At 41.1% G+C, this 27784-nt stretch overlaps 1 protein-coding gene across 1 annotated transcript in view; it reads right to left on the bottom strand.

Moving 5' to 3' along the window:
- Nucleotides 1-27784, bottom strand: part of ADCY1 (adenylate cyclase 1) — a 536332-nt gene that overhangs the window by 132587 nt on the left and 375961 nt on the right. Inside the window, exons 8-9 of the mRNA XM_040353333.1 lie at nt 12507-12662; nt 765-959 (exon numbers count right to left, since the gene is read on the bottom strand). Coding sequence (XP_040209267.1) covers nt 765-959; nt 12507-12662 — 351 coding nt within the window. The remainder of the gene's footprint in view (nt 1-764; nt 960-12506; nt 12663-27784) is intronic.

Genomic DNA, 27784 nt, shown 5'->3' with positions numbered 1-27784 from the left:
CAGCTTATACCCTGTGATGGTATATAACACGATTCTACACTGTGTAATTGTATGGCTTATAAGAGTTTCTGTTTGTGAGTACTAACCTTTTATGAATTGTATCATTTATTAAATGTTATTGGTGATGCACTTGGTGTGCTCGCCTTCCATTTTTGTCTTTATTGTTTAAAAACAAGATCAAAGTTGTTTGTCTGATTAACCAATCAGCTTTCTCTATATCTTAGTTAATGAAGAGAATGGATATATCAGGGGTAATTAAACTGTTTAAAAGAATGAGAGGAGTGATCTAGTGTATAGAGGAAACATGGATGCATGAACATGCATGGAAGACACGTAGGTTCAATTATAGATTGGACATACAGTACAGTATATGCTAAGCCTGTGGAGTATCCGTATCCCTAACAAATTCACGAAAGCTAGAACTGAGGGGCTTTTAATATTACATTTTCTTGTATATACTATGTTAGATTTGTCATGTGTTTCTGGGATCCAATGAACACTACTCTCTCTGGAAAATAACCAAGGTTGCCTGAAGATCGCATTCTACACACATCCTTTTCCCATTTTTATTATATACAGTATACTTTATATTGTGGCAACACACATTTGTCTTAACATAACCCTCTCCTATGAAATGTTGAATAGAGTTTTCGCATAACAGCCATATCAAAATTCATGCACCTGATGAACAATAAGGTTATACGAATAAGGTCAACAGTAGGAAACAACAACAACAAAAAAAATCTTTACATTGAATGACTTACTTTCTGCTCACGTTCAGATTGCTTATATTTCAAACTTATAAAATTCAAATCTGTCAACTCTGAATCAGTCTGCCGAGCTTCAATCAAGCGGCTAATGTAACGATTCACACGGGTTCCTGGGGTGTTGTGTATGACATTTGTAGAAAAAGAGGTTCTGTTCCTGAGTTTCTCGGAGGCTGTTCGTAAAGCTCTCCTCTAAGTCATATGTAAACAAAAGGAAATATTAATTTGTAAAAAGTGATGGAAATAATTCATCAATTATACCATATAATTATCAAGTTTGTAATTGTGAAAAGCCTTTAAATACCTCAGCTTATGCAAGTGTTACATAATGGGTTTATGTAATATCTCCATTAACAGCTGTAAATAATATTGTAATTAGAAATATATTTCAGTTAGAAGGAAATATATTTGTGTTGGGGTTACTGTAAGGCCGCGTACACCCGGTCGTTCCAAACCGATGGGAATGGTCCGACGGGCCATTTCCATTGGTTCACCGCTGAAGTGGCCTGATGGTCTGATGTGCGTACACACCATCGTTCCAAAAACCGATCGGGTCAGAACGCAGTGACGTCAAACACACGACGTGCTGAATAAAACGAAGTTTAAGGCTTCCAAGCATGCGTCGACTTGATTCTGAGCATGCGCGGGTTTTGAACCGATGCTTTCTGTACTAACCATCAGTTTGGACCGATCGAGCAGCGGTCCATCGGGTCGATTTTAAAGCATGTTTTAACATTTTGGACCGAAGGACAATAGACCGATGGACTATACACACGGTCGGTTTGGACTGATGAAACTGAACCTCGGTCCATTCTTATCGGTTTTGTCCGACCGTGTGTACGCCGCCTAATTAGTTCCACTTCAAAGGTTGACCTTTTGTTTTCCCTGATCACATCTCATGTTCTGTAAACAGCAACCTTCTTTGACTTATCCAAACAGGCTGTGCCCAATATACATTTGCTAGATACAGTAACCAATTAGGGAGAATTATATTAGCCACAGTACAGAAAGGAGGAAAAATAATGCTTTGTCACAAAGCTATGATTCTCTTTTGTGTGGAGACTCACAGCAGTTACCATGCCCCAACCTCAAGTGGAAAGGTAAACTAAAGCCATACTTGTACACTGTATTGTAAATATGGTTGTTGTGTGTAATTTGTAAATATCAGGGGACTTATACTGTATAATGTGTTGTAAATACTGTCTAGTGTATAATTTTTATATATTATGTAACTCTTTCAATAAATGTGTATTGTGGATGGAACCATCTCTTGTGTAAGATCTCTCAGATCTGCATATGTATATGTAAATACTAATACAACGATTGAGGTGTATGCACATAATCTAGGCAACACAAGCAAAGTTTCAGTAGGGATGATAGGAAGCCTCTTGTTTGATCATCTATGATCCACGTATATAGTAGTAAAAAACATAAAAACTGCAAAAGAAAATAAATATTTAAAAATATTACTATTATATATTTACCCATAATTTTGGTTAATACTTAGCTAGTCTCCTTCATCCTGCTCCTCACATGATTATAAATGGAACATGTATTCAGGTTTTGGAAAAAGGTAAAAAGAAACTGCGCTAGGATAACTAGAAATAATGATGGCCTGAAGCTCTTCAGAGGTAAGCAGCAACTAACCTGAAAACATAACAGTGTAAAGAAGTGAGAAAAATATATATAGTTGCGCTAATATCAAAAGTAAACCTTTGCGAAGAAGGTGACCATAAATGTTAAAGGTACATAGATGAACATGAATCATGAATTAAATTAAATTAAATGCCTGTTAACATAAACAATACACAAACGTAAAATTAACAAATCATGAAATAGGCCATAGTGTAGACCTATATGCAAAAACCAAATAAGGATCATAGATTGTTATGAACAAAACATGAACTATGAGCCCTGCATTGGGCTAAAACCTAAAAACATGGTGAGTTAAAAAGGAAAAAAAAGTCCATATGATTACAATATAAGGAAGCACCTAGTGATGATCAAATTGACAGCTGCTCTTTCTTCTCAAGATCTGCAACTTTAAGTGAATTCCACCACCCTAGTGTAGGTAAAACTGCTTACCAGAGCCAAAGGTCCCTTGTGATATAGGACCAAGACCAGCATAAGTGTTAGACCCAGCAGACACGACTGAACACTGCATCCATAGAGATGATACGATGTGATGATACGAGCTGAACGAGCGGCTTGCTGACGTCATCACCCTCATCTGCTCTGTTTCCCATACGGACGGGTTTTCCTGTTTGCTTCCGGCCGGCTCTACAGGTTTAAGGCTGTTCTTACACTGACGAAATGTGAGTTTTTTACTGTTTGTTTTATATTTTAATAAAAGTCATTGGTTTTACACTATCGAGGCATCTTCTTTCTTTGCATGATACCATACCAATTGACGTTTATGCTGAGGAGTTTGTCGTATCATCACATTGTTTCATCGCTATGGATGCAGTGCTCTGCCGTGTCTGCTGGGTTTAACACTCATGCTGGTTTTGGAGTTTGTCGTATGAGGAGCTTGTCGCATCATCACATCGTATCATCGCTTGCAGTGTTCAGTCGTGTCTGCTGTGTCTAACACTAACAGTATGCTGGTCTTGGTCCTATATGACAAGGGACCTTTGGCTCTGGTAAGCAGTTTTAACTACACTAGTGTGGTGGAATTCACTTAAAGTTGCAGGTCTTGAGAAGAAAGAGCAGCTGTCAATTTGATCATCACTGGGTGCTTCCTTATATTGTAATCATATGGACTTTTTTTTCCTTTTTAACTCACCGTGTTTTTAGGTTTTAGCCCAATGCAGGGCTCATAGTTCATGTTTTTTTCATAACAATCTATGATCCTTATTTGGTTTTTGCATATAGGTCTACACTATGGCCTATTTCATGATTTGTTAATTTTACGTTTGTGTATTGTTTATGTTAACAGGCATTTAATTTAATTTAATTCATGATTCATGTTCATCCATGTAACTTTCACATTTATGGTCACCTTCTTCGCAAAGGTTTCCTTTTGATATTAACGCAACTATATATATTTTTCTCACATGTATTCAGGTTTGTGAACTTGTAATGAGTTTGAGTTTAGATGACTACCTTATGATCATAACACTATCTCTGATCAGTTACCCTTGCAATCTTTTGGTTTAAATTTAGTTTTTTGGTCTGCAATACACTTTAGGTATTCTGCTGAGTTCAGTCTGAACAATCAACTGTTGCCATTGAGGCAATCTAAAGGGTTGCAGTCTGTAAGTCGTCCAGCAACACAATTCCAACCCCACTATCAAAGTACAGTAAAACCTTGGTTTCAGAGTGACTTGGTTTCAGAGCATTTTGCAAGACAAGCAAAATGTAAAATAAATTTCGACTTGACATACAAGCGATGTCTTGATAAACAAGTATCGTGATGTCACAACTGAGTATAAAACAGAACAGAGGCACCTCTAAGTGTAGCAATATGGTTACATCTAATGAAGGTACAACATTTAGCAAGTCACATGGTTGATGATTAAAACAGGCATATCCAAGTATGCAGGCATCAGGGGTAAAGATGCTCACATAGACCATCCTCTACACCACCATTGACATCATCCCTTTTAAGCTGCACTCCATGAGCGATTCAAGCCTTGCCTTCAAATCGCTTTACTGCAGGGTAGTCTTCCCGGTCAGGATTGATTGCAGACTGACATCGGTGACAGCTGCCGGGAAGGAGGATGGTCTATGTCAGGGGTGCCCAACCAGTGGCCCGCAAAGCCCTCTGATGAGGCCCGCGACCCACTTATCTGGGATGGTGAGTCGTCAAGCCCAGATCACAGGGTAGCCAATCCGCCATCCCAGAGCATCAGTGTTGTGAATAAAGCCAGGAGTAGAGGAAACAACTGGCTGCAGAACAGAGCTGCATAAGCCTATTCTTCCTGTATAGCGCCAGAGTCACAGGCGGGGTGATACCAAATGCACTCTGCCTGGGACAGCAACAGCTGGCGATGCCTAAATGGAAGACTGTTATTAAAGGTAAGTTTTCTACTAAAATCACAGTGTATATATGGGCATGTGTGTTCTGAAGGGGTTACTGGGGTGCTTTTAAATTGATAAGCATGTGCAGCACAGTTTACCTGCAGGTTACCTGCACTGAGCCATAGACTTCTTTTATTAGCTGCGGGTTTGATGCATGTTCAGAAAGTACACCACACCTGTAGGATATAATAGAAGTCTATGGCAAAGTGCAGTAACCCGCAGAAAAGCCACAGGCGCACTGTGCTGCACCCCTGATGTAGCATATCAGTCTGAAAGCAGACTTAGGCCCCTTTTATACGATCGGTCTGACCCAATTGGACCTTCCATTCACCTCCTATGGAGCAGCAGATGTAAACGGCCTTGTGTCTAAAGCCTACCTCCAATTGAATCCGCTAAAAAATGCATATGCAGAGTGGAGACGGACCTGTCATTGGCCCGCTCCATTCATTGTGGCCCGTGACTGGTTACCAAGTTGCTCAATTGGCCCTCGCTCTTCAAAAGGTTGGGCACCCCTGGTCTATGTGGACAGCTTTACCCCGGATACTTGCACACTTAGATATGAGATTCAGGAACAGAAGGGGAAGGGATTACGGCTCCAGGTGAATGTGTGGAAATGGCACTCTCCTCAAGGTGGAAGCAGCAGGTGCAAGCTAAGCATATAGCAATTAGAAGAGGGAAGGCCTGGACAGCCTCACTCCAATTAGCAGCTGTCCAGACCTTCCCTCTTCTAAATACTTAGATGTGCCTCTTTTAATTAGCAACCATGTTAGTTGCTAAATGTTGTATCTTCATTTAATTTAACCATATTGTTACACTTAGAGGTGCCTCTATTCTCGTTTATACACTGCAGCTCCTGCTGGATTTTGCTTCTAATCCCCTTGTGGAGGCTTCCATTTGTGGATAGACATTTTATGGTTACACATTGGTATAATCTTTTTATATGGACTATAAACTGAAGGACTTATGAATAAATGGTTGTGGGGCGAATCATTTGAGTTTCCATTATTTCTTATGGGGAAATTCACTTTGATATACAAGTACTTTGGATTTCAAACATGTTTCTGGAACTAATTATGCTCGCAATCCAAGTTTTTACTGTATCTTGTGAAGGCAAACTCTGACACAAAGTACAGAGTAGCGGCAATATTAAATTTTTTAATTGCTTTTGTTTTATAAAATATTATTTTTGTGATCTACTTATGAACACAGAGTGAAAGCTTGGTGCAAGAAGAAACAAACATGGAATGTGCTGTGAAAATATCAAGGAATATATGGGTTAATAAAGTGTATATAAAAGCAAAGTTTTTTTCTGTTTATATTTATTGGTTGCTGTGCATAGGTTGTGAATGTGTTAGGCCCCGTACACACGACCGAACATGTCTGCTGAAACTGGTCCGATGGACCAGTTTCAGCAGACATGTTCAGTCGTGTGTAGGGCCGACCGGACAATTGTCCGGCGGATCGGACAGTTTCCAGCGGACAAATGTTTCTTAGCATGCTAAGAAACATGTCCGCTGGAACCATGTCCGTCGGACATGTTCGGTCGTCTGTACAGACTCACTGGACATGTCCGATCGGCCGCCATCACACGGCCACGTCCCCGCGTATTGTTTACGCGCGGATTTCTGTCTGATGGTGTGTACAACCATCAGACAGAAATCTCCGGGCGAACATGTCCGCTGAAAACGGTCCGGCGGACCGTTTTCAACATACAGTCCGTCCATGTGTACGAGGCCTTAGACTCTGTCAATCTGTGTCCCCACTGGAAGGATTCACTCCTATTCAATGTCCTAGTAACCAACGTCTACAAGATGTCTACAAGACACCAAGTAAGGGGAAACCTACAATTTCAGTGTTGCCACCACAGCACCAGGTAAATTATTCAATGGGGATGAATGTTCTGGTGATTGTGAATTTCCTTTGCTGGGGCTTTATTCCTTCTCCCACTATATCCAAAACTAAAAAAAAATCTAAAACTGGGTGCAATGAACAGTATATTGCATATTTTTTTCTCCAGCCTAATGATGAAGGTAAGAATGGATGATGCGGTTATGTGGGCGCAGTCAGGCACAGCTGTGCCATATATAAAAGTATAAAAAAAGCTGTAGGAATTCAGGAAAGGTAGGTGGTTGAGATGGGGGGGGGGGGGTTGGAATGGCATTATGTTCCATGTAACAACCTAAAAAAGAGCGCAATAAAGAAATATGGTATGAAAGTTACAACTAGCTTTCATGCATACTTGAACATGCAAAACTCAGGTGTTCTAATTTCACTCTGACCTTTTAATGCTTGCTCCAGGTTAGCGACTGAGCCAAAGACAGCAAAGCAGCTAGCAAACTTATTGAGATTTGCAATGAAACATACTGTATGTCTTCTTTAATTGGGAACACATTTTTGAGCTCAGAAGCTAAGTGTTTCAGAATATTAGATTAAAAAGACAAGTATTGATGATTTTTCTTCTAGCCTGTCTTTAATCATTTTTGTTAATGTTTTTGGGAGTGAGGCCCTAAGAAAATAAAATAAAAAGGTGAACTAATACTCTACAGCCACCCCACAACCTTGACCCCTACTGTACTTATCTCCATGGGTTTGCTATCAGTGCTCCTTTCTTCTTCCCCTTCTTTCTGCAGGGCTTCCAGGACAGATCAGAGCAATGCTCTGTACCAGTGCTGACAAATCAGAATTGATCTGATCCGTCCCTGCAACCCTGCAGAAAGAAGGTGGAGAAGAGCAGGATTTCAAATTCCTAGACCACAACACCAGCTGCAAGGGCACTGTACAGCAGGGACCATGGGGAAGGGTGGCCGGTGGGGGGTTAAGTAAAATTATACTTCAAATATATATATTTTTTAAAACTACACCCCCTTAAGGCTAAATTTCCTTGAACATGGTTTACCTTAGCTATTAGCTCTATATGCTATAGCTCTAAACTTGAAGTTAGTAGGTTTCAAAAGCATAATAAATGAGTGATGAACTTTGTTTTGCTTGTTTAATTCTGCAGACAAAGTTCCTCTACATAGACTGCTGTTTGCAAGCTAGGATCAAAATACGCTTGTGTGTGCTGGACCTTAAAGAGCCAAAGTACAACTGCAGTGCTTTGCAGAATACTGGGGTATATACTGTTGTTTTTCACAGTCCACATAGATATTTGTATAATATTTTGCAACAAACAACTAACTCAGCAGCTAGTGTTGCTGAATTCAAATTTCAACTATTTAACAGAGGTGTTGCAGTAACAGAGGGGTGGGGCCTATGCTTTGACAACACTTCTCAGGCTGTAAAATTTGCAAATTTCTAGAAAAAGTCCCAGACTGTACAAAGTTGTACATATCTTGCCTTGTAATGTCTATAATTGTAATGCTGACCAACTGTTTAATATAATATATAATGCCCCCTTTCTGTATTTTAAATTTACACATCTTTTTTTCTATGTTAATACTTATGCCAAAACAATTAACAAATACAGTAAAACCTTGGTTAGCGAGCATAATTCGTTCCAGAAACATGCTTGTAATCCAAAGCACTTGTGTGTATATATATATATATATATATATATATACTCTTATATCAAGACATCGCTTGTATATCAAGGCAAAATTTATTAAAACATTTTGCTTGTCTTGCAAAACGTTCTCAAACCAAGTTACTCTCAAACCAAGGTTTTACTGTAGACAAATAATTTTAAGATCAACAGCAGAATGCCAAAGGAAATATTTAATAACAGTTTGCAGTCTAAGGGGTTAAAGGGGAAGGGGTGTGTGTGACTATGTGTGTGTGTATATATATATATATATATATATATATATATATATATATATACATACACACACACACACACACACACACACACACACACACACACACAGTACACAGTGTATATATAGTTATTTACAGTTGTGATTTTCAGACATTTAATAGAAATGGTAATTTCCTTGACTTGTATGTTAAAAAGGCTTTGAGAACAGAAAAGTGGGGGCTACACTGACTATTGTTAGGCTGTTTGCCTAGACCATCTGTGCCCTTATTTTAACTCTCTTCTTTCCACTATAAATAAATGACCACACATTAGCTTGGGGGATACATTTGCATTTGTTCCTATAATTCAGATTCCCTATCTTGTAAAATATTGGAACTAGAAAGTAAGTTATGACCAAAGAGCTACAAAAACAGTACGGTGTATCATACAACAAGTTATTTGTAAAACTGTAACGCCACCTAGAGCATCATAGAAAAATGGCAAACTTGTATTGAAATACTTAGCATTTGTCTCTATTTAGCAGTAGTTACTAAAATATTTAGAAAGCACAACAGGACAAAATACAAAAGACTTAATTGTGGAAAAAGACCAACACTATCATTACTCCTAGAGGAAGACTAAATCTATTTCCTGCATGCGTGAGTCCTAGTCACTGAATGAAATAGGGACCAAGTTAACTATAGCTGACAATTATTAGCCTTTTTTTAAGGATTGCACTTAAACTTTTAAGTTTAACCTCTAGGTTAGGTTAACTGTGTGTATTTTGTATTGCTATTGATTTTTTTTTTTTTATTGTAACAATACATTTATGTCTAGTAAAGTTATTTCAATGGCATCGGCCTGTTTTCTTGAAATTATTGCAAATTCTTAGGTTAAAATAATGGCAAGCATTGCACGTTATTTTGTTAAAAAAAAAGAATGTATAAAAAAGGTGGTGTTGGTCATTTGACTACACAGTGATTGCGGAGCACATTTTGCTCAAATAGATTACTTTCCCTGAATGTAATTGACTTGGTAAATTCAGCATTTGCACATTATTCGGTCAGAAAAAAAATCATGAAAAATGTATTAAGAATTTGATTACACCGCCATTGTGGAGCACAAGATGCCCAAAATAATGCTTTCCCTGAATCTCCTAATTGATTCAATTCAGGTTTTGCTCACACTTACCTCTCTTACTAAGAGACTAGCAAAATTCTTGCCTGCATGTTCACCTCTGCGTCTAGCCAGCTTTGCTAGAGTTGATATGATAACTGTGTTGTGGAAGATTATAAAAGCCCTGTGATTGGTACACAGAAATTACAAATACTGTGCTCTGCAATGCTATTTGATAGGAGTTTGGTGTGTGTGTGTGTGTGTGTATGTGTGTGTGTGCGCATGTATATATAGTAAATATGCAGTGCCTTGCAAAATAATTCACTCCCCTTGGCATTTTTCGTGTTTTGTAGCCTCACAACCTGGAATTAACATGGATTGTTTAAGGATTTGCATCATTTAATTTACAGAACATGGCCACAACTTTGAAGATGCTTTTTTTTTTATTGTGAAGCAAACAACAAATAGGACAAACTAACAGAAAAAATAGTGCATAATTATTCACCCCCTAAAGTCAACACTTTGTAGAGCCACCTTTTGCGGCTATCACAGCTCCAAGTCACTTTGGATAAGTCTCTATGAGGTAACATCTTACCATTGAGATTTTTGCCCATTCCTCCTTGCAAAACTGCTCCAGCTCCTTTAAGTTGGATGGTTTGTGGTTGTGAACAGCAATCTTTAAGTCTGACCACAGTTTTTCCATTGGATTGAGGTCTTGGCTTTGACTAGGCTATTCCAACACATTTACATGTTTCCCCTTAAACCACTCAAGTGTTGCTTTTGCAGTGTGTTTGGGGTCATTGTCCTGCTGGAAGGTGAACCTCCGTCCTAGCTTCAAATCACACACAGAGTGGTACAGGTTTTGCTCATAATTATCCCTGTATTTAGCACATCCATCTTTCCCTCAACTCTGACCAGTTTCCCAGTCCCAACTGCTGAAAAACATCCCTACAGCATAATGCTGCCACCACCATGTTTCACTGTGGGGATGGTGTTCTTTGGGTGATGTGATTTGTTGGTTTTGCGCCAGACATAACATTTTCTTTGATGGCCAAAAAGTTAAATGTTTGTCTCATCAGACCAGAGCACCTTCCTCCATATATTTTGGGAGTCTCCCACATGCCTTTTCGCAAACTCAAAACGTGCCATTTTGTTTTTTGCTGAAAGTTATGGCTTTCTTCTGACAACTCTGCCATAAAGCCCAACTCTATGGAGTGTACGGCTTATTGTCATCCTATGTACAGATACTCCAGTCTTTGCTGTGGAACTCTGCAGCTCCTCCAGGGTTACCTTTGGTCTCGGTGTTGCCTCTCTGATTAATGCCCTCCTTGCCCAATCCGTGAGTTTTGGCGTGCAGCCGTCTCTTGGCAGGTTTGCTGTTGTGCCATGTTATTTCTATTTGGTTATGTCAGAGAAACACATTGTGAAGAGTGATGTTCTACTTCCATTTGAACGCTAGATGGCAGCAAAGTTGACAGTGAAACACTCACGCACCACATGACTTCCTGGCTGTGTATAAAAGCTCAGGAAGTGCTCACAGGAATTGGTGGTTTGTCTTCAGCTTCCTGTTACTTGTTCCTGTGTTCGACTATCTGCTGTGACCCGGATTGCCTCTGACTCTGCTGATCTTCTCCTGGACCTGACCTCGGCGTGTACTACGAACTCCACTTGTCTCCTATGTTTGACCCTCAGTCTGTGACCTGGACTTTGCCTCTTATCTCCTTGCCTTGACCTTTTTGCCTGTGACCTGGACTTGCCTTGTGTGTTCCCTACACAGTACCTCTGTCTGTGTTGGGACTACCTTACCTGCCTGTGCTTGACCCTCAGCCTGGTTTTGGACTCTCTGGTTAAGTTCTGCCCGACCACTTGAAAGCCCCTGATACAAGTCTACTTGAACCTGCTGGGTAGCCTGTGCCTCTTTGTGCCATTCCTCCCCTGTCTCACCTCCAAGGGTCGAAGTGCGTTTAGTCGCAAGGGTGAACCGCTCTCGGCATCTTGGCCTCGGTAAGTACTAGTCTGCCCGTGATAGGTTATGATATATTTGATGTTGCTCCTAGGGATCATCAAAGATTTGGATATTTTTTTATAACCTAACCCTGACTTGTACTTCTCAACAACATTGTCCCTTACTTGTTTGGAGAATTCCTTGGTCTTCATAGCATTGTTTGGTTACTGGTGCCTCTTGCTTAGGTGTTGAAGCCTCTGGGGCCTTTCAAAAATGTGTGTGTATATGTAATTACAGATCATGTGACACTTAGATTGCACATCATTTCACTAATTTGGTGACTTCTGAAGGTAATTGGTTGCACCAGAGCTTTTACAGGGTTCATAACAAAGGGGGTGAATACATACGCACATGCCAATTATCAGTTTTTTATTTCTGAAAAATAGTTTTATGTATATATTTTTCTAATTTTACTTCACCAACTTAGACTATTGTGTTCTGATCCATCACATATAATTCAGATAAAAAAAAAACATTGAACTAAAGGCTGTAATGTAACAAAATAGGTAAAAAGCCAAGAGGGGTGAATACTTTTGCAAGGCATTGTATATACGTATAAATACTTTTATATATGAATATTTGCATAGATTCATACCTACGTGTGTATATGATTATGCATGCACCCATTGGCTCCCAAAAGTTTTGTAATTCATTTTGGAGAGCTGGGTCAGAAACGGCTGCCATATATGTAAAGACTTGCATTCATATAGTTAAGGTTTTGCACATTGAGTCTGCAGATATTTCATGCAATTGGGATGAGCTCTCATATACTAATACTGAAAGGAAACCAGCAGTCTTATTCTATTCACCTCATATGTACATACATTTATATGGAAATATAAATAGTAAAGTTAATTACCTTATCATCATCCTCACAAGTCATCACATTTGAAAATGGAATTTCTGCTTTAAACATTTTACGACAATGCATGAGTTGAACTAAAAGATAGCAGACAGTCTTGAATTTCATCCTTTTGGCAGGCTTTATGTCAGACAGGATCAGTCCTGGAAATATCTAGTAAAATAAGACAGAATAAAAAACATTATAAATATACAATTTAATCAGAACTGTGCAATTAGGTACAATTTAGTAAAAGGCTGCATTTTACTGCTTAGATACATTTTTGCTATTATTTTTTGTGAATGTGTCATTTAAAAATGTTTATGATTAGATTGTGCAACTGAACATAATAGCTTTGGCTTTTCATAAAACAGAATAAGACAAGTATAGGTGCAAGAAACTGACCACAAATGTTCCCGCCAGTTATAAAGCATACATGTCAGGGGAAAAATATATATGTCCAACAGGTATGGAAGAAAAGTCCACAGACCATAAGGAAGGTGTAGGATCCACCACTCAGGGCTGCTGTCATATGGGAACAGAAACCATGTTCCAAATGTGAGTTGCCTACTGTACGTTATGTGCCATTAATCTTGTTATAATTCTATACCCAGCCTCTCTCTTTATCTATTTTCATAAAACAGGCCAGGCCAAACGTTATCTCGGATTTTGTATCATCTACACATCTATCTTATGGTTTGGCAAATTATGAAAATGCACATCATCATATTTTAATGGTACGAGGGAGTCTAAGATGTCAGGGAGTTGTCAATGCACATCTAAACAAGCATAGAAAAGGAGACAGCTGAGGAGATCAACATCTGATTGAGATTCCAGGGGTCAAAGGCAGAGGGCACCAATAAAATCCAGGAAATATTAAAAGCTGAACTTCTGGCAGAGTTTCAAAGTTGATTGCTTGATATATTTGGCAAGAGTGCCATCTCGCCCGCCACAACCTGGCGGGCCACCCGGGCCCATGCTGGGGAAACGGAATCACTACCATGACAGAGAAACAGGGCTGCAACAGGGGAAGGAACATGCTGATATACAACATAATGGCACCAGAGTGTCCTCACCAGAGTGTCCTTTTACCCTGACTTCTCAGTGGAGGTACAGAGGCGCAAGGCCAAATTCTTTGATGTGAAACGCAGACTCAGGCTTCTACAGTTGTCATATGCCATGCTGTATTCGGCTAAACTGCGGGTGACCGTGAGAGAACAGGCACAATTTTTTGAAACAGCCGAAGATGCCTCCAACTGGCTGGACTGCAATGAGCAAGCACTGAAACAATGAGGACAAGAATGGGAGGAGGAATGATGTCAGATCTGCTGGAACCCAAGTTGTGAGCCATCTTCACTGCTTACTTCTATGGAGAGGGAAATCTCTACACCTGGTCTTCAGATAACCTCTGGCTGGGGTACATAATATTTCAACAGATCAAGATGAGAGCTTCAGAAATTGTATTGTGCGCTGTTATCCCAGATGAAGATATGGTTGGCCAATATAAAAGATACGAGAAACACTCAGGACGTCACATATCCAGATGGTAGTTAAGACTGCCATTGGCATACCAACGTAGAATAATGACTTACCTTATTGAATGGTGGGGATTCCTATAGGGGTTCTGCTCACCTCTTAAAAGAACCATGATACTTATGTGCCTTAAAACATTTCACCATGGGGTGTTTTGTTTTCAGGAAATGGATTTGACTAAGGAGACAGTGAGATGTGTACAGTACAACTGGGTGGGAAGAGCATACCACTCCACTCACACTTCTTATTTCTGGGGGGTGAGTGTTTTGGTTTTACAGCTCCTTGGACTTCCATGAGCTCAACAGTAAAATTGACCCGGAAGGGCGATTTGTGTTTATTCATTGTCGGTTAGGTACTTTGACGTATATCCTTGCTTGTGTATACATTCGTCCCCCTTTCAGTGCTTATGTACAGGAGGACCTTGAACAATACCTGCATCACTTGGCATTCCCTAAACTGACCACTAGCCTGAGGGAAGGGTGGAGGAACTTCAGTAGGCAGTAGGTTTGTTTCCCAACTTTAAGGCACCGGGTGAGGATGGGATCCCTATGGAAATATACAAACAGTACTCCGCTGTCTTGTTACCACGTTTGCTTCTGGTGTTTAATGCAGCACTGGAGGGTGAAGTCCTTCCACCATCCACGGCAAAAGCAAACATCATACTACTCCTTAAAATGGGTAAGGATCTGGAAGACCCAGGATCCTATTGACCAATCTAATTGCTGCAAAGCGACGTTAAGATCCTGGCAAAGGTGTTGGCAATGTGGCTGAATAAAGTTATTACCTCCCTTATACATGGTGATCAGACAGGTTTTATGCCCAATAAGTCCACAGCCATCAATTTAAAGCGGAGTTCCAACCACAATTAGAATTTTTTAAATGTATGTCCTTTCATCCTGCGTTTTTATAATATAAATCCGGTCACTTACTATTTTACAATCCGCCACCGATCCGCATAGATATTCAAAAAAGATTGTTTATAAAACTAAGTCTACACAGTTGTAATTTTGCTTGTGGGCATTGTGAAGCCTACAAGCACTTACTTCCTGGAAGTCTTGGATGGGGAGTGATAATTGGACAGCACACTGCATCCTGGGAAATGATGACACACATTTCCCAGGAGCATTAGAGGGAGATGATGTCAGAATCCTAGGTGCTTTCAAAGGCAGATTTCGTGGGACCGCATAGCAACAGGCATTTCCAGATGAGTAAAACAATTTTTTTTTTACTTTTTTAGGTCTAATGAGCAGAATAATGAAAAAAGAAAATTTGGGATGGAAACTCCACTTTAAGAAGACTATTCCTGAATCTGCAGTCCGCTGCGGATAACGTAGGGAGCAGGGCTCTGCTGTCGTTAAATGCCACAAAGGCATTCGATAGCATGGACTGGAACTACCTGTGGGCTGTGCTAGGGCAATTTGGGTTTGGTCCCACTAACATATCGCGGGTGTGTCTACTGTACAGTCGCCCAGGGGCTGCTATTAGAGCCTTTGGCTGTCTATCACATGATTTGGCATTGAGAAGGGGGACGAGGCAAGGTTGCCCGCTGTCCCCTCTTCTCTTTGCACTGGCTATTGAACCTTTGGCCATAGAGATCAGGGCTAACCCATGTATTACAGGATTTTGTTATGGTACCCTGCAGGAAAAAGTGATGTTATATGCCGATGACTAAGGGATACTGACACTTCCCTGCGGGAGGCCATGACTACTATAACAAAATTTGGTACCTTTTCTGGTTTACTTATCAATTGGTCAAAATTGGCCTTATTACTGGTGGATGGGGATACCACACAATCAGTGGCCTCTTCCTGTCCAATACCCATTACAACATCCTTCAAGTACCAAGGGATCCAGGTTACCTCCAACCCATGAGATTTCAGCTACCCTTACTTCAAAGGTTTAGGGAAAGGGTCAAAACATGGAACAACCTCCGCATTTCGATTGGTGGGCAAAGTGAATCCGATAAAAATTATCTTAACACTACAACTACTGTATTGTCTTGACAATCCCCCGAGGTCGTTCCCTTAAAACGCTTTAGAATAGTGAACTCTATTATCCATACTTTGATCTGGAAGGAAAGACCACCCAGGATCAAATTAGAATATCTCCAAAGACCCAAAGACGATGGCGGGGTGGCATTACCCAAACCGTGGTTGTACTACTTGGCCACACAGCTGCAACACCTTATTGGAAGTTTCAGGATGGATAGGAAGTCCACTCATGAGCCGGCTAGTTCATCCCAGGCAATCATGCTGTACACTATAGGTGGAGGTCCCATTCCCACGGCACTGGAAGCTCTGGCTTTCACCAAGCCGAATAAGAAGTAACCAACATACAATCTCATAAACAAAAGTGTGGAACAAGTGCAAATACATTTAGCAGGCTGATGGATACACTGAGTATAGCTCCATTTGGCTTTACAATACCTACACTGAGCTTGCCAAGCTGCAGGCAGGGGCCAGGTGGAAATCCTATGTAATTACACACCTCAAGCACATATTTCATAACAAAGTGCTACAGTCTTTCGTAGCATTGCAGGTGGAATACAAACTTTCAACTTCACTGCATTTATATTACTCACAGCTCCAGCATGCTGTTAAGGCACAGAGTAGATAATCGCAGTGGAATCTCTTACTGACCCCTAGTGTTTGACCTCATCAGAGATGCTGCATCCTCAAAGGGATTTATTTCTCAATGCTAACCCATCCTTTTACAATCCTTCCTGGGGCAGCATCCCCTACAGGTGAGGGAAAGGTGGGAGAGAGGTGTAGGCCGATGGATGGGGAGCAATGGGAGGACATATTCCAGGCAGTGGGCAACTGCTCAATGAATCTAGCTCAACGACTCACTGAACTGTATATCATACTAAGGCCCCATACACACGAGAGGATTTATCCGCAGATACGGTCCAGCGGACCGTATCCGCGGATAAATCCTCTTGAGGATTTCAGAAGATTTCTATGCGATGGCGTGTACACACCATCGCATTGAAATCCGCGCTGAAATCCTCTGGCGATGACGTGTCGCGCCGTCGCCGCTATTATGACGCGGCGACGGCGCGACGCTGTCATATAAGGAATTCCACGCATGCGTCAAATCATTACGACGCGTGCGGGGAATCCCTTTGGACGGATGGATCCGGTAAGTCTGTACAGACGAGCGGATCCATCCGTTGGAATGGATTCCAGCAGATGGATTTGTTGTGCATGTCAGCAAATATCCGATCTGCTGGAATCCATCCCAGAGGAGATTTCTCCACGGAAACAGATCCGCTGGCGTGTACACACCATAGGATCTATCCGCAGAAACCCATTTGCTGGGATTTATCTGCGGATGGATTCTATCGTGTGTATGGGGCCTAAGGGTATATTACACACCACATAGACTACAGCAGATGAATTTGCAGGATGAAGCCACTTGCAGCAGGTGTTAACGTGACAACGGCAACTTTATTCACCTCTTGTGGCGCTGCCCCAAGCTACAAACGTATTGGGCAGAAGTGGTGAATACTGTCTTCTCAGTATTTAAAGTAACTTTACCTTTGGAACCAAGAGCTTGCCTACTTGGAGTACTGGAAGAATATGAATGGGAGATGTATACCAGGGAGGCCATTCAAAGAGTACTTTTCCAGGCCAGTGGCATTGACGCTGTTACTTTTAGTGTTGGAAGATATATAAATGAGTTCCTTCAACCACTTGCAATTTAAACTCCATCATATTTAAAGGGTACAACTCAGGTTTTCATCATATTAAGATGTATGGCGGAAGTATAGCTACATTTTAGCCAGAGTTGATGTGGCATCCCTTTACACTATTATATCCCAAAAACATAGGTTCGAAGCGATAATTTTTTTTTTTTTTACGAAAAGATGAAGCACTTCCTTCTATTTAGAGGGAATTTGTGCTTCAATTGCTGGATTTTGCAATGAGAGACAACTATTTTTGGTTTGGAGGATTTTATTATCTCCAAACCTGAGGCGTCGCAATGGGCACAAAATTCGCACCTAGCATGGGAAATGTATTCATGGCCAAATGGGAGGAGGATGTCATCTTTTTTTTTTATCCAACACAAAAGTTTATTATATGAAGATTGGTTTACAGCCATTTTCAGTGTTACATTAGAATACATATGCAAACATGTATAAAGCACAAACAGGGCACATTGAACTCTACACTACCACAAAATAGAATCACTTTGTCTTTTTTTGTTTGTTTGTGCTGTTCCTCACCCCACATTTAGTCCCAGAAGTCTGTCCATGACCAGGTCCACCGGGGCAAGCCCCAGTGTATCCAGCCATGGACCCCATAAATTCTCGTATTTCCGCGTACTTCCCCTATGCTAGTAGATAATTTTCTCCATACGGAACAGCTCCCCAATATTATGAATCCATTCCCTTACTGTTGGGGGATTCTCTGACTTCCAGTGCACCATGATCAGTTTCCTGGCCTGGAAAAGTACTCTTTGAATGGCCTCCCTGGTATACATCTCCCATTCATATTCTTCCAGTACTCCAAGTAGGCAAGCTCTTGGTTCCAAAGGTAAAGTTACTTTAAATACTGAGAAGACAGTATTCACCACTTCTGCCCAATACGTTTGTAGCTTGGGGCAGCGCCACAAGAGGTGAATAAAGTTGCCGTTGTCACGTTAACACCTGCTGCAAGTGGCTTCATCCTGCAAATTCATCTGCTGTAGTCTATGTGGTGTGTAATATACCCTTAGTATGATATACAGTTCAGTGAGTCGTTGAGCTAGATTCATTGAGCAGTTGCCCACTGCCTGGAATATGTCCTCCCATTGCTCCCCATCCATCGGCCTACACCTCTCTCCCACCTTTCCCTCACCTGTAGGGGATGCTGCCCCAGGAAGGATTGTAAAAGGATGGGTTAGCATTGAGAAATAAATCCCTTTGAGGATGCAGCATCTCTGATGAGGTCAAACACTAGGGGTCAGTAAGAGATTCCACTGCGATTATCTACTCTGTGCCTTAACAGCATGCTGGAGCTGTGAGTAATATAAATGCAGTGAAGTTGAAAGTTTGTATTCCACCTGCAATGCTACGAAAGACTGTAGCACTTTGTTATGAAATATGTGCTTGAGGTGTGTAATTACATAGGATTTCCACCTGGCCCCTGCCTGCAGCTTGGCGAGCTCAGTGTAGGTATTGTAAAGCCAAATGGAGCTATACTCAGTGTATCCATCAGCCTGCTGAATGTATTTGCACTTGTTCCACACTTTTGTTTATGAGATTGTATGTTGGTTACTTCTTATTCGGCTTGGTGAAAGCCAGAGCTTCCAGTGCCGTGGGAATGGGACCTCCACCTATAGTGTACAGCATGATTGCCTGGGATGAACTAGCCGGCTCATGAGTGGACTTCCTATACATCATGAAACTTCCAATAAGGTGTTACAGCCGTCTCCAACCCCCCCTGTGTGTGCTTTGCGAGAAGTCAAGTGTGAAGTTAAGAGCTCATGCTTCTTGCAGAGCAAACACAGAAGAAAGGGGGGGTTGGAGACTGAGCAGGTCAGCTGTCTCCTCTCTCGTCCCGTGTGAGAGAGGAGAAAGGGAGAACTGTCAATGGCGACTCTGAGCTGTATGAGAGAAACACACTCTCCGCTCAGAGACCTGCAATTAGCAACCCCCCTGGGGTCCCCTGACAGTGGCGGAATGCCAGGGTCCGGTCGCAAGTGAGACTGCTGCGACCCTGTTAATTCTGCCACTGGCACAAACGCTTATATGCACACAGTTTTTACCTTCTGTGTCTTAACATTTTCAATGTTTTTCTTTGCAATGTATGCCACTTATATTATGCATTTCTGCACAATTTGTTAACGTTACACAGTATGCTTTAAAAGAGAAGAGTATCTCAAATCAACCAGACTATGCCAGCAGAATACATCTGCCCCCTCCTTAATAAGGTTGCACAGAATCTGAGATCTTGAAAATGTAAAAGGAGCAGATGGGAACTGTGGGGGTGATCTAGTTCCTCAGGATTCATTGTGTCTACCTACAGAGATTGTTCCTGCTTGTAAAAACTTTTTTTTGGTCAAGATTACATTGAGTGACACATTTACAGCATAAACCTGCATGACTGGTTTACTACAGTTTTTACATTCTGGTCAGAACTGTTCATGCATATCACATAACTACCACTGTAGTTTGCAAAAATAAAATAAAAAAGACAGATTGAAAGTACAGTAAAATGTATATAATAAATGTCCTTCTAGTCTGATTATTTTTTATTGTTTCCAAAGGGCCATTAAAATGTGATCATCTTAGCATAACGTTAGGAAAATGCTGCTGCTATCTGTGTAGAAGCAAATGTATTTCTTTAACATTTGGATGCCTCCACCCATTGAATCAAAGCAAGAGCTCCCCAGCCCGCAAACCCCATGCTCCCCACTGATTGAAACTCTGTAACTATGATTTAGCAGTGGGCACATTGGACCACTGCAGAGAGACCACTACTTTCACACAAATAGCAGCAGGCCTCTGCAGCAAATGCCATGATATTAACATTTCTACTGTTCTAGCAGTTAAAAATCAATAAACTGGTAAGACATTTAACCTATACTTCTCTACTGTACCCACAAAGTATCTGTATATTTTTTTAAGTAGACTACAATTGCATTTTAATGTTTCACATTTTATAATCATGCTTTAAAAAACTTATATGTAATAACACAAGTTTATTGTGTAAAATCTAGTGCAGTTTTGCATATCAACCAATCATTTTACAGGTTTTATTGTCAAAGCTTAACCACTTCCCGACCGCCTCATGTACATATACGTCGGCAGAATGGCACGGACAGGCACATCAACGTACCTGTACGTGCCTGCCTAGACGTGGGTCGGGGGTCCGATCGGGAATTATCGCTTCGAACCTATGTTTTTGGGATATAATAGTGTAAAGGGATGCCACATCAACTCTGGCTAAAATGTAGCTATACTTCCGCCATACATCTTAATATGATGAAAACCTGAGTTGTACCCTTTAAATATGATGGAGTTTAAATTGCAAGTGGTTGAAGGAACTCATTTATATATCTTCCAACACTAAAAGTAACAGCGTCAATGCCACCAATTATTGGTTGACCTGGGGGATTAATAGGATCCCAATGTACTTTAGGCAACTACACCTGTCTTCTTTTTAGATCTGAACCAAATGGGCCTGTAACCTTCTCTATAATTATGGGGAGAATAATTTCTCCCAGATTCCCACAGATCCTCTCTACGGGGTTGGGAGGGTGTGTTCATTGGATGGCGTATGATATAATATTTATCCCCTTCTAATAGTTCCTCCTCTCTTGCAAGGGGTGCGTACCTAATATAAACAGGTAATTCATTTCTGTGAAATGCATTTGTGATTATAATTTTTCACATACTCTTGGACATATCCCCTCTTAAGAGGATTAGTAGGTTTCCTTTTTGTTACATTGCTCCGATTTCCCCCCGAACGCTTGTATTCAAAAATGTTTCAAGTATTGCCATGTTCATATACCTGAAGTGCACGAGAGACATGTGGGGGAGGATGTTCCACTAATTCTAGTTCCACCCCTTCTGGGTGTTTCGACCCTTTTTTAATAAATGCTGGATCTTTAATACTACACCATGAGGATGTTATCTTTGCATTTTATAACCTAAAACGTGTAGGGTAGTTGGATGCCTCTAGACTGCTATTGAGGAGGAAGAACCTGGTACTGTATATGTTAAAGTGGCCCAGCTGAACCTATGTTAGTGGAGGAGGTCTGGTGAAAGATGTGGAGCCTGGGTTATATATGTGTCCTGAAAACCTTTGATAAGCAAGCACTATTTGAGTGCTCAGCAGAGGGTTAATATATTCTGGTAAGAGGCTTTGCATAGTCACTGGTAGTGGAAGGCCTGGAATACCAACATTGAAGTTTGTTTTTCAAGCAAAATCGAGGTGTTCACTAATTTTGGACTTTATATTGGGACTATTGGAAATGTACTGATATTGTTTATCTATGTATCTATACTTTGAGCGCTGCACTTTATTTATTGTATGTTGTTTTAATTTGTTTTTAACAAATAGTGTAAGATGCTATTGACTTTCACATAATCCACATAATTTACATAATCCAATAATTGGCCAATAAAAAGTTTGGGATTTTTTGCCTGGTCTTATTTGACATATTTTTGCAAGTCCGATCTGATAACAAACCCTGCAGATTATTGGTAGCAAGTCCTCATGCTAATCACTGAACTCCATTCTCCTGTCCCACAAAAGGTATGCCAATATCCAAGATTCACAATACTACATTTTGGAGGGGATTTACTAAAACGGGAGCATTCAAAATCTGCTCCAGCTGTGCATGGTAGCCAATCAGCTCCTAACTTCAGCTTGTTCAATTAACCACTTAAGGACCGGACCAATACGCAGCTAAATGACCCAAGGGGTTTTTACAATTCGGCACTGTGTCGATTTAACAGACAATTGCGCGGTCGTGCAACGTGGCTCCCAAACAAAATTGGCGTCCTTTTTTCCCCACAAATAGAGCTTTCTTTTGGTGGTATTTGATCACCTCTGCGGTTTTTATTTTTTGCGCTATAAACAAAAATAGAGCGACAATTTTGAAAAAAATGCAATATTTTTTACTTTTTGCTATAATAAATATCCCCCAAAAACATATCTAAAAAATATTTTTTCCTCAGTTTAGGCCGATACGTATTAGTTTACCTATTTTTGGTAAAAAAATCAAAATAATCGATTGGTTTGCGCAAAATTTATAGCGTTTACAAAATAGGGGATAGTTTTATTGCATTTTTATTAATTATTTTTTTTTACTACTAATGGTGGTGATCAGCGATTTTTTTCGTGACTGCGACATTATGGCGGACACTTCGGACAATTTTGACACATTTTTGGGACCACTGTCATTTTCACAGCAAAAAATGCATTTAAATTGCATTGTTTATTGTGAAAATTACAGTTGCAGTTTGGGAGTTAACCACAGGGGGCGCTGTAGGAGTTAGTGTTCACTTTGTGTGTGTTTACAACTTTAGGGGGGTGTGGCTGTAGGACTGACGTCATCGATCGAGTCTCCCTTATATAAGGGATCACTCGATCGATACGCCGCCACAGTGAAGCACGGGGAAGCCTTGTTTACATACGGCTCTCCCCGTTCTTCAGCTCCGGGGAGCGATCGCGACGGAGCGACTATAAACAAATAGCCGTGCCGTCGTCCTGGATCGCTCCCCGAGGGAACCCCGACCGCCGCAAGTACCGGGGGGGTCCCGATCGGACCCCCGACCCACGTCTAGGCAGGCACGTACAGGTACGTTGATGTGCCTGTCCGTGCCATTCTGCCGACGTATATGTACATGAGGCGGTCGGGAAGTGGTTAAGCTTTGACAATAAAACCTGTAAAATGATTGGTTGATATGCAAAACTGCACTAGATTTTACACAATAAACTTGTGTTATTACATATAAGTTTTTTAAAGCATGATTATAAAATGTGAAACATTAAAATGCAATTGTAGTCTACTTAAAAAAATATACAGATACTTTGTGGGTACAGTAGAAAAGTATAGGTTAAATGTCTTACCAGTTTATTGATTTTTAACTGCTAGAACAGTAGAAATGTTAATATCATGGCATTTGCTGCAGAGGCCTGCTGCTATTTGTGTGAAAGTAGTGGTCTCTCTGCAGTGGTCCAATGTGCCCACTGCTAAATCATAGTTACAGAGTTTCAATCAGTGGGGAGCATGGGGTTTGCGGGCTGGGGAGCTCTTGCTTTGATTCAATGGGTGGAGGCATCCAAATGTTAAAGAAATACATTTGCTTCTACACAGATAGCAGCAGCATTTTCCTAACGTTATGCTAAGATGATCACATTTTAATGGCCTTTGGAAACAATAAAAAATAATCAGACTAGAAGGACATTTATTATATACATTTTACTGTACTTTCAATCTGTCTTTTTTATTTTATTTTTGCAAACTACAGTGGTAGTTATGTGATATACATGAACAGTTCTGACCAGAATGTAAAAACTGTAGTAAAACAGTCATGCAGGTTTATGCTGTAAATGTGTCACTCAATGTAATCTTGACCAAAAAAAAGTTTTTACAAGCAGGAACAATCTCTGTAGGTAGACACAATGAATCCTGAGGAACTAGATCACCCCCACAGTTCCCATCTGCTCCTTTTACATTTTCAAGATCTCAGATTCTGTGCAACCTTATTAAGGAGGGGGCAGATGTATTCTGCTGGCATAGTCTGGTTGATTTGAGATATTCTTCTCTTTTAAAGCATACTGTGTAACGTTAACAAATTGTGCAGAAATGCATAATATAAGTGGCATACATTGCAAAGAAAAACATTGAAAATGTTAAGACACAGAAGGTAAAAACTGTGTGCATATAAGCGTTTGTGCCAGTGGCAGAATTAACAGGGTCGCAGCAGTCTCACTTGCGACCGGACCCTGGCATTCCGCCACTGTCAGGGGACCCCAGGGGGGTTGCTAATTGCAGGTCTCTGAGCGGAGAGTGTGTTTCTCTCATACAGCTCAGAGTCGCCATTGACAGTTCTCCCTTTCTCCTCTCTCACACGGGACGAGAGAGGAGACAGCTGACCTGCTCAGTCTCCAACCCCCCCTTTCTTCTGTGTTTGCTCTGCAAGAAGCATGAGCTCTTAACTTCACACTTGACTTCTCGCAAAGCACACGCAGGGGGAGTTGGAGACGGAGCAGTTCAGTTGTTTCCTCTCTTATACTGTGCGAGAAGAGAGGAATAGCTATCAATTATGGCTCTAAGCTGTATGAGATTTATTTATTTAAAATGCTTATTGGGAGCGCAGTCATTACCCGAAGGCCTTGATGCGCTCAATAGACACACTCTCAGCTCAGAGACCTGCTGGGAGGCAGGTCGCATTGATCGATGAGCACTGACTGATAGGAGGCACTAATGGGCACTGATAGGTGGGATTGATAAACACTGATATGCTGCACTGACAGGCACTGATAGGCGGCATTAATGGGCACTGATAGGCGGCATGGGTGAGCACTGATAGGTGGCATGGATGAGAACTGATAGGGAAAAATTGATGGGCACTGAAAGGCAGCATGGATGGGCACTGGTAGGCAGCATGGATTTGCACTGATGGGCAGCGTGGATGGGCACTAATAGGCAGGATTAATGGGCACTGATAGGCAGCATTGATGGGCACTGATAGGCGGCATTGATAAGCACTGATAGGTGTCATTGATGCACTCATAGGCAGCATTGATGAGCACTGATAGGCAGAATTGATGGGCACTGATGGGCGGCATTGATGAGCACTGATAGGTGGCACTCATAGGCGGAATTAATGGGCACTGGTAGGCGGCACTAAAATGCAGCACTGATAGGCAACATTGATGAGCACTGATGGACACTGATAGGCGGCATTGATGAGCACGGATAGGTGGCACTAATATGCACAATTGATAGCCACTGATAAGCGGAATTAAAGGGCACTGAAATGCAGTACTGATAGGTGGCATTGATGAGCACAGATAGCTCGCCTTTCCTCACACAGACCGTGTGAGAGGAAAGGGCTGCTGATAACCAGCAAGTTGGTTTACATGTGATCAGCTGATCACATCGTAAAGGGCTGTTGTGATTGTGCTGGATGCATGTCCCAGGGGCATGCGGGAAGCAGGGTTCTGGGAGGATGTCCATAGATGGCCTCCCAAAATTGGAAGCCCGGGGCTTGGATGGAAGGGTGGGTCAGAGTGGCCCCTACTGGTTTCTTGCATCGGGGCCCTAAAGGTTCTAGTTATGCCTCTGATTTGTGCATTCTTGTGCACATTTGCATGTATATCAATATTCATTTCATTGAAGGGAAAGGATGATGTTTTTGGATAATTTGACTTAAAGTTGTAGAAAACCCTAATACTAATTGTTCATAAAAAAAATCCCTCCCTGCATACAAAAGATCTGTGTAATTCATATTTCTTAATCTGGTCTGATAAGTAATCCTGCAACTCTGACTCCCTTGTGTAGGGGAATGCCAACAATGGCTGTGATTTTTGGGAGCTGTGACATCAAACCCATCGGTTTCCAAGGCCCAGCCGTTGTTGGTAGTCCTCTGCTTTGCAACAGCAGCTCGCTGGCACATAAGAGAGTAAGGTACATGATCAGGCGACTGGCACAGATTAAAAACAGATACATACACACACCTTTTTTTATACAGGGTATGAAGGATAGATAAGAGGAGAGGGCAATAAACATTTTTAAGTATAATTAAACTTATGCTTTACTTCAACTTTAACATGTAATCTAAACATCAAATACAGAGAACGGAAATACATGTATTGTGTGTGGAGCTATGTTTTTATGTCAAATGACACTGCTAGTCACTCACTGTACAGAGTATTTCAGACCGCTCAACCTTGGTCCTTTTGACCAAGAAAGGTGATCTTACCTCTAGATCTTTCTGTCTTACTGCCCAAGCTGACCATTTTACTCTTTTCACTTGTAAGAGGAAGGGGGGGGGGTGTAGGGCGTTGTTTGTTTGTCTCGTCCTCCATATTTTCCTTCTTGTTGGAAGCAAGAGTCAAATTAGGTGCCTACCCCGGGGTGGGTTCTTCTGGGCTAAGCTAGGCACCTTGTACAGGGTCACATAACTACACATGTGGGGCACCTTTGCTGTGTGCCCTCTTTATTAGTGGCCTGGGACAAGGCAGAGGCTGTCATGGGGGATTACTTGACCTTAAGGCGGGCCTCTACTTTTACAGATGAACGTACACCATGTACATTGAACTACAACTGTTCTCCAGTTAACTATTGATTCCCAGTAACAATGTACACCTTCTCTGTAGTCTGTTTTTAGGAGGGACATGCTGAACCAATGTCCACAATCATCTGTCCAGCGTTTTCCACTACGAATCCCCAGTATCGGATTGAACTTCCGTACCTCTGTACAAGGTGGTGAACCTCTGCGGTGCAAATCCTCTCCCGTTGCTATGGGAGACAGACAATTTATTACTTTGCAATTCGGATTGGGGAATTGTGAAAGATGTAGAGAATTTGGGGCATTCAGATCATCTTAATCAAATTTTCCCTACCCACCACTGACAATGGTAAGCAGCACCAGATTTGATATTACAAATTTTTTGACAGTAGGGGCTTTTAATTAAACAAATAAAAAATTTCAAATTTTTAAAAGACATGATACCTAGATATTTAAAGGTGTGAGTAAATTTAATGAGCTGGGCACAGCTTGGGAATGAAGTTAACATGGGGTTCAGTGGGAAAATAACTGATTTATACCAGTAAATGGTCAAACATGAGAATCTACCAAAACACTCTGTCAAATGTATCAAAGATGGTAAAGATTCTCCTGTGTCCCCAAAAATATCAATGTGTCATTAGAACAAAAAGCTACCTTGTCTTCCTTGTAATCACTGCAGCTAAAGGCTCTAGTGCAAATGCAAAAGAAAAACAGCTGGAGAACCCTGTTTTGTGTCTCTGACTAAATTAAAAAAGTTCAGAAATGGCTTTCATAGCAGAGGAGATTTATTCAGGATATCAAACTGCAGAGATCAGTCAGCATGACGTTTTCAATAATCTTAATGTTGGTGGTAAGAAGGGAAATAAGGCTTTATGAATGGCATCAATCTCCACTACTTCATTAAATACATGGATTCCTGAAGGTCAGGAAGAAGTGCCTGGCTATGCTTGGTGTATATTGCAAATGGTAGGCCATCCAGGCCTGAAGCTTTGTTCCAGGGTAGAGACACCGGTGCTTCATATATCTC

This window comes from Rana temporaria, chromosome 5 (genome assembly GCF_905171775.1).
Source record: "Rana temporaria chromosome 5, aRanTem1.1, whole genome shotgun sequence".
NCBI classification, from domain to species: Eukaryota; Metazoa; Chordata; class Amphibia; order Anura; family Ranidae; genus Rana; species Rana temporaria.
Note: the sequence above shows the minus strand (reverse complement) of the source record. Positions and strands in the feature narration are given on the sequence as shown.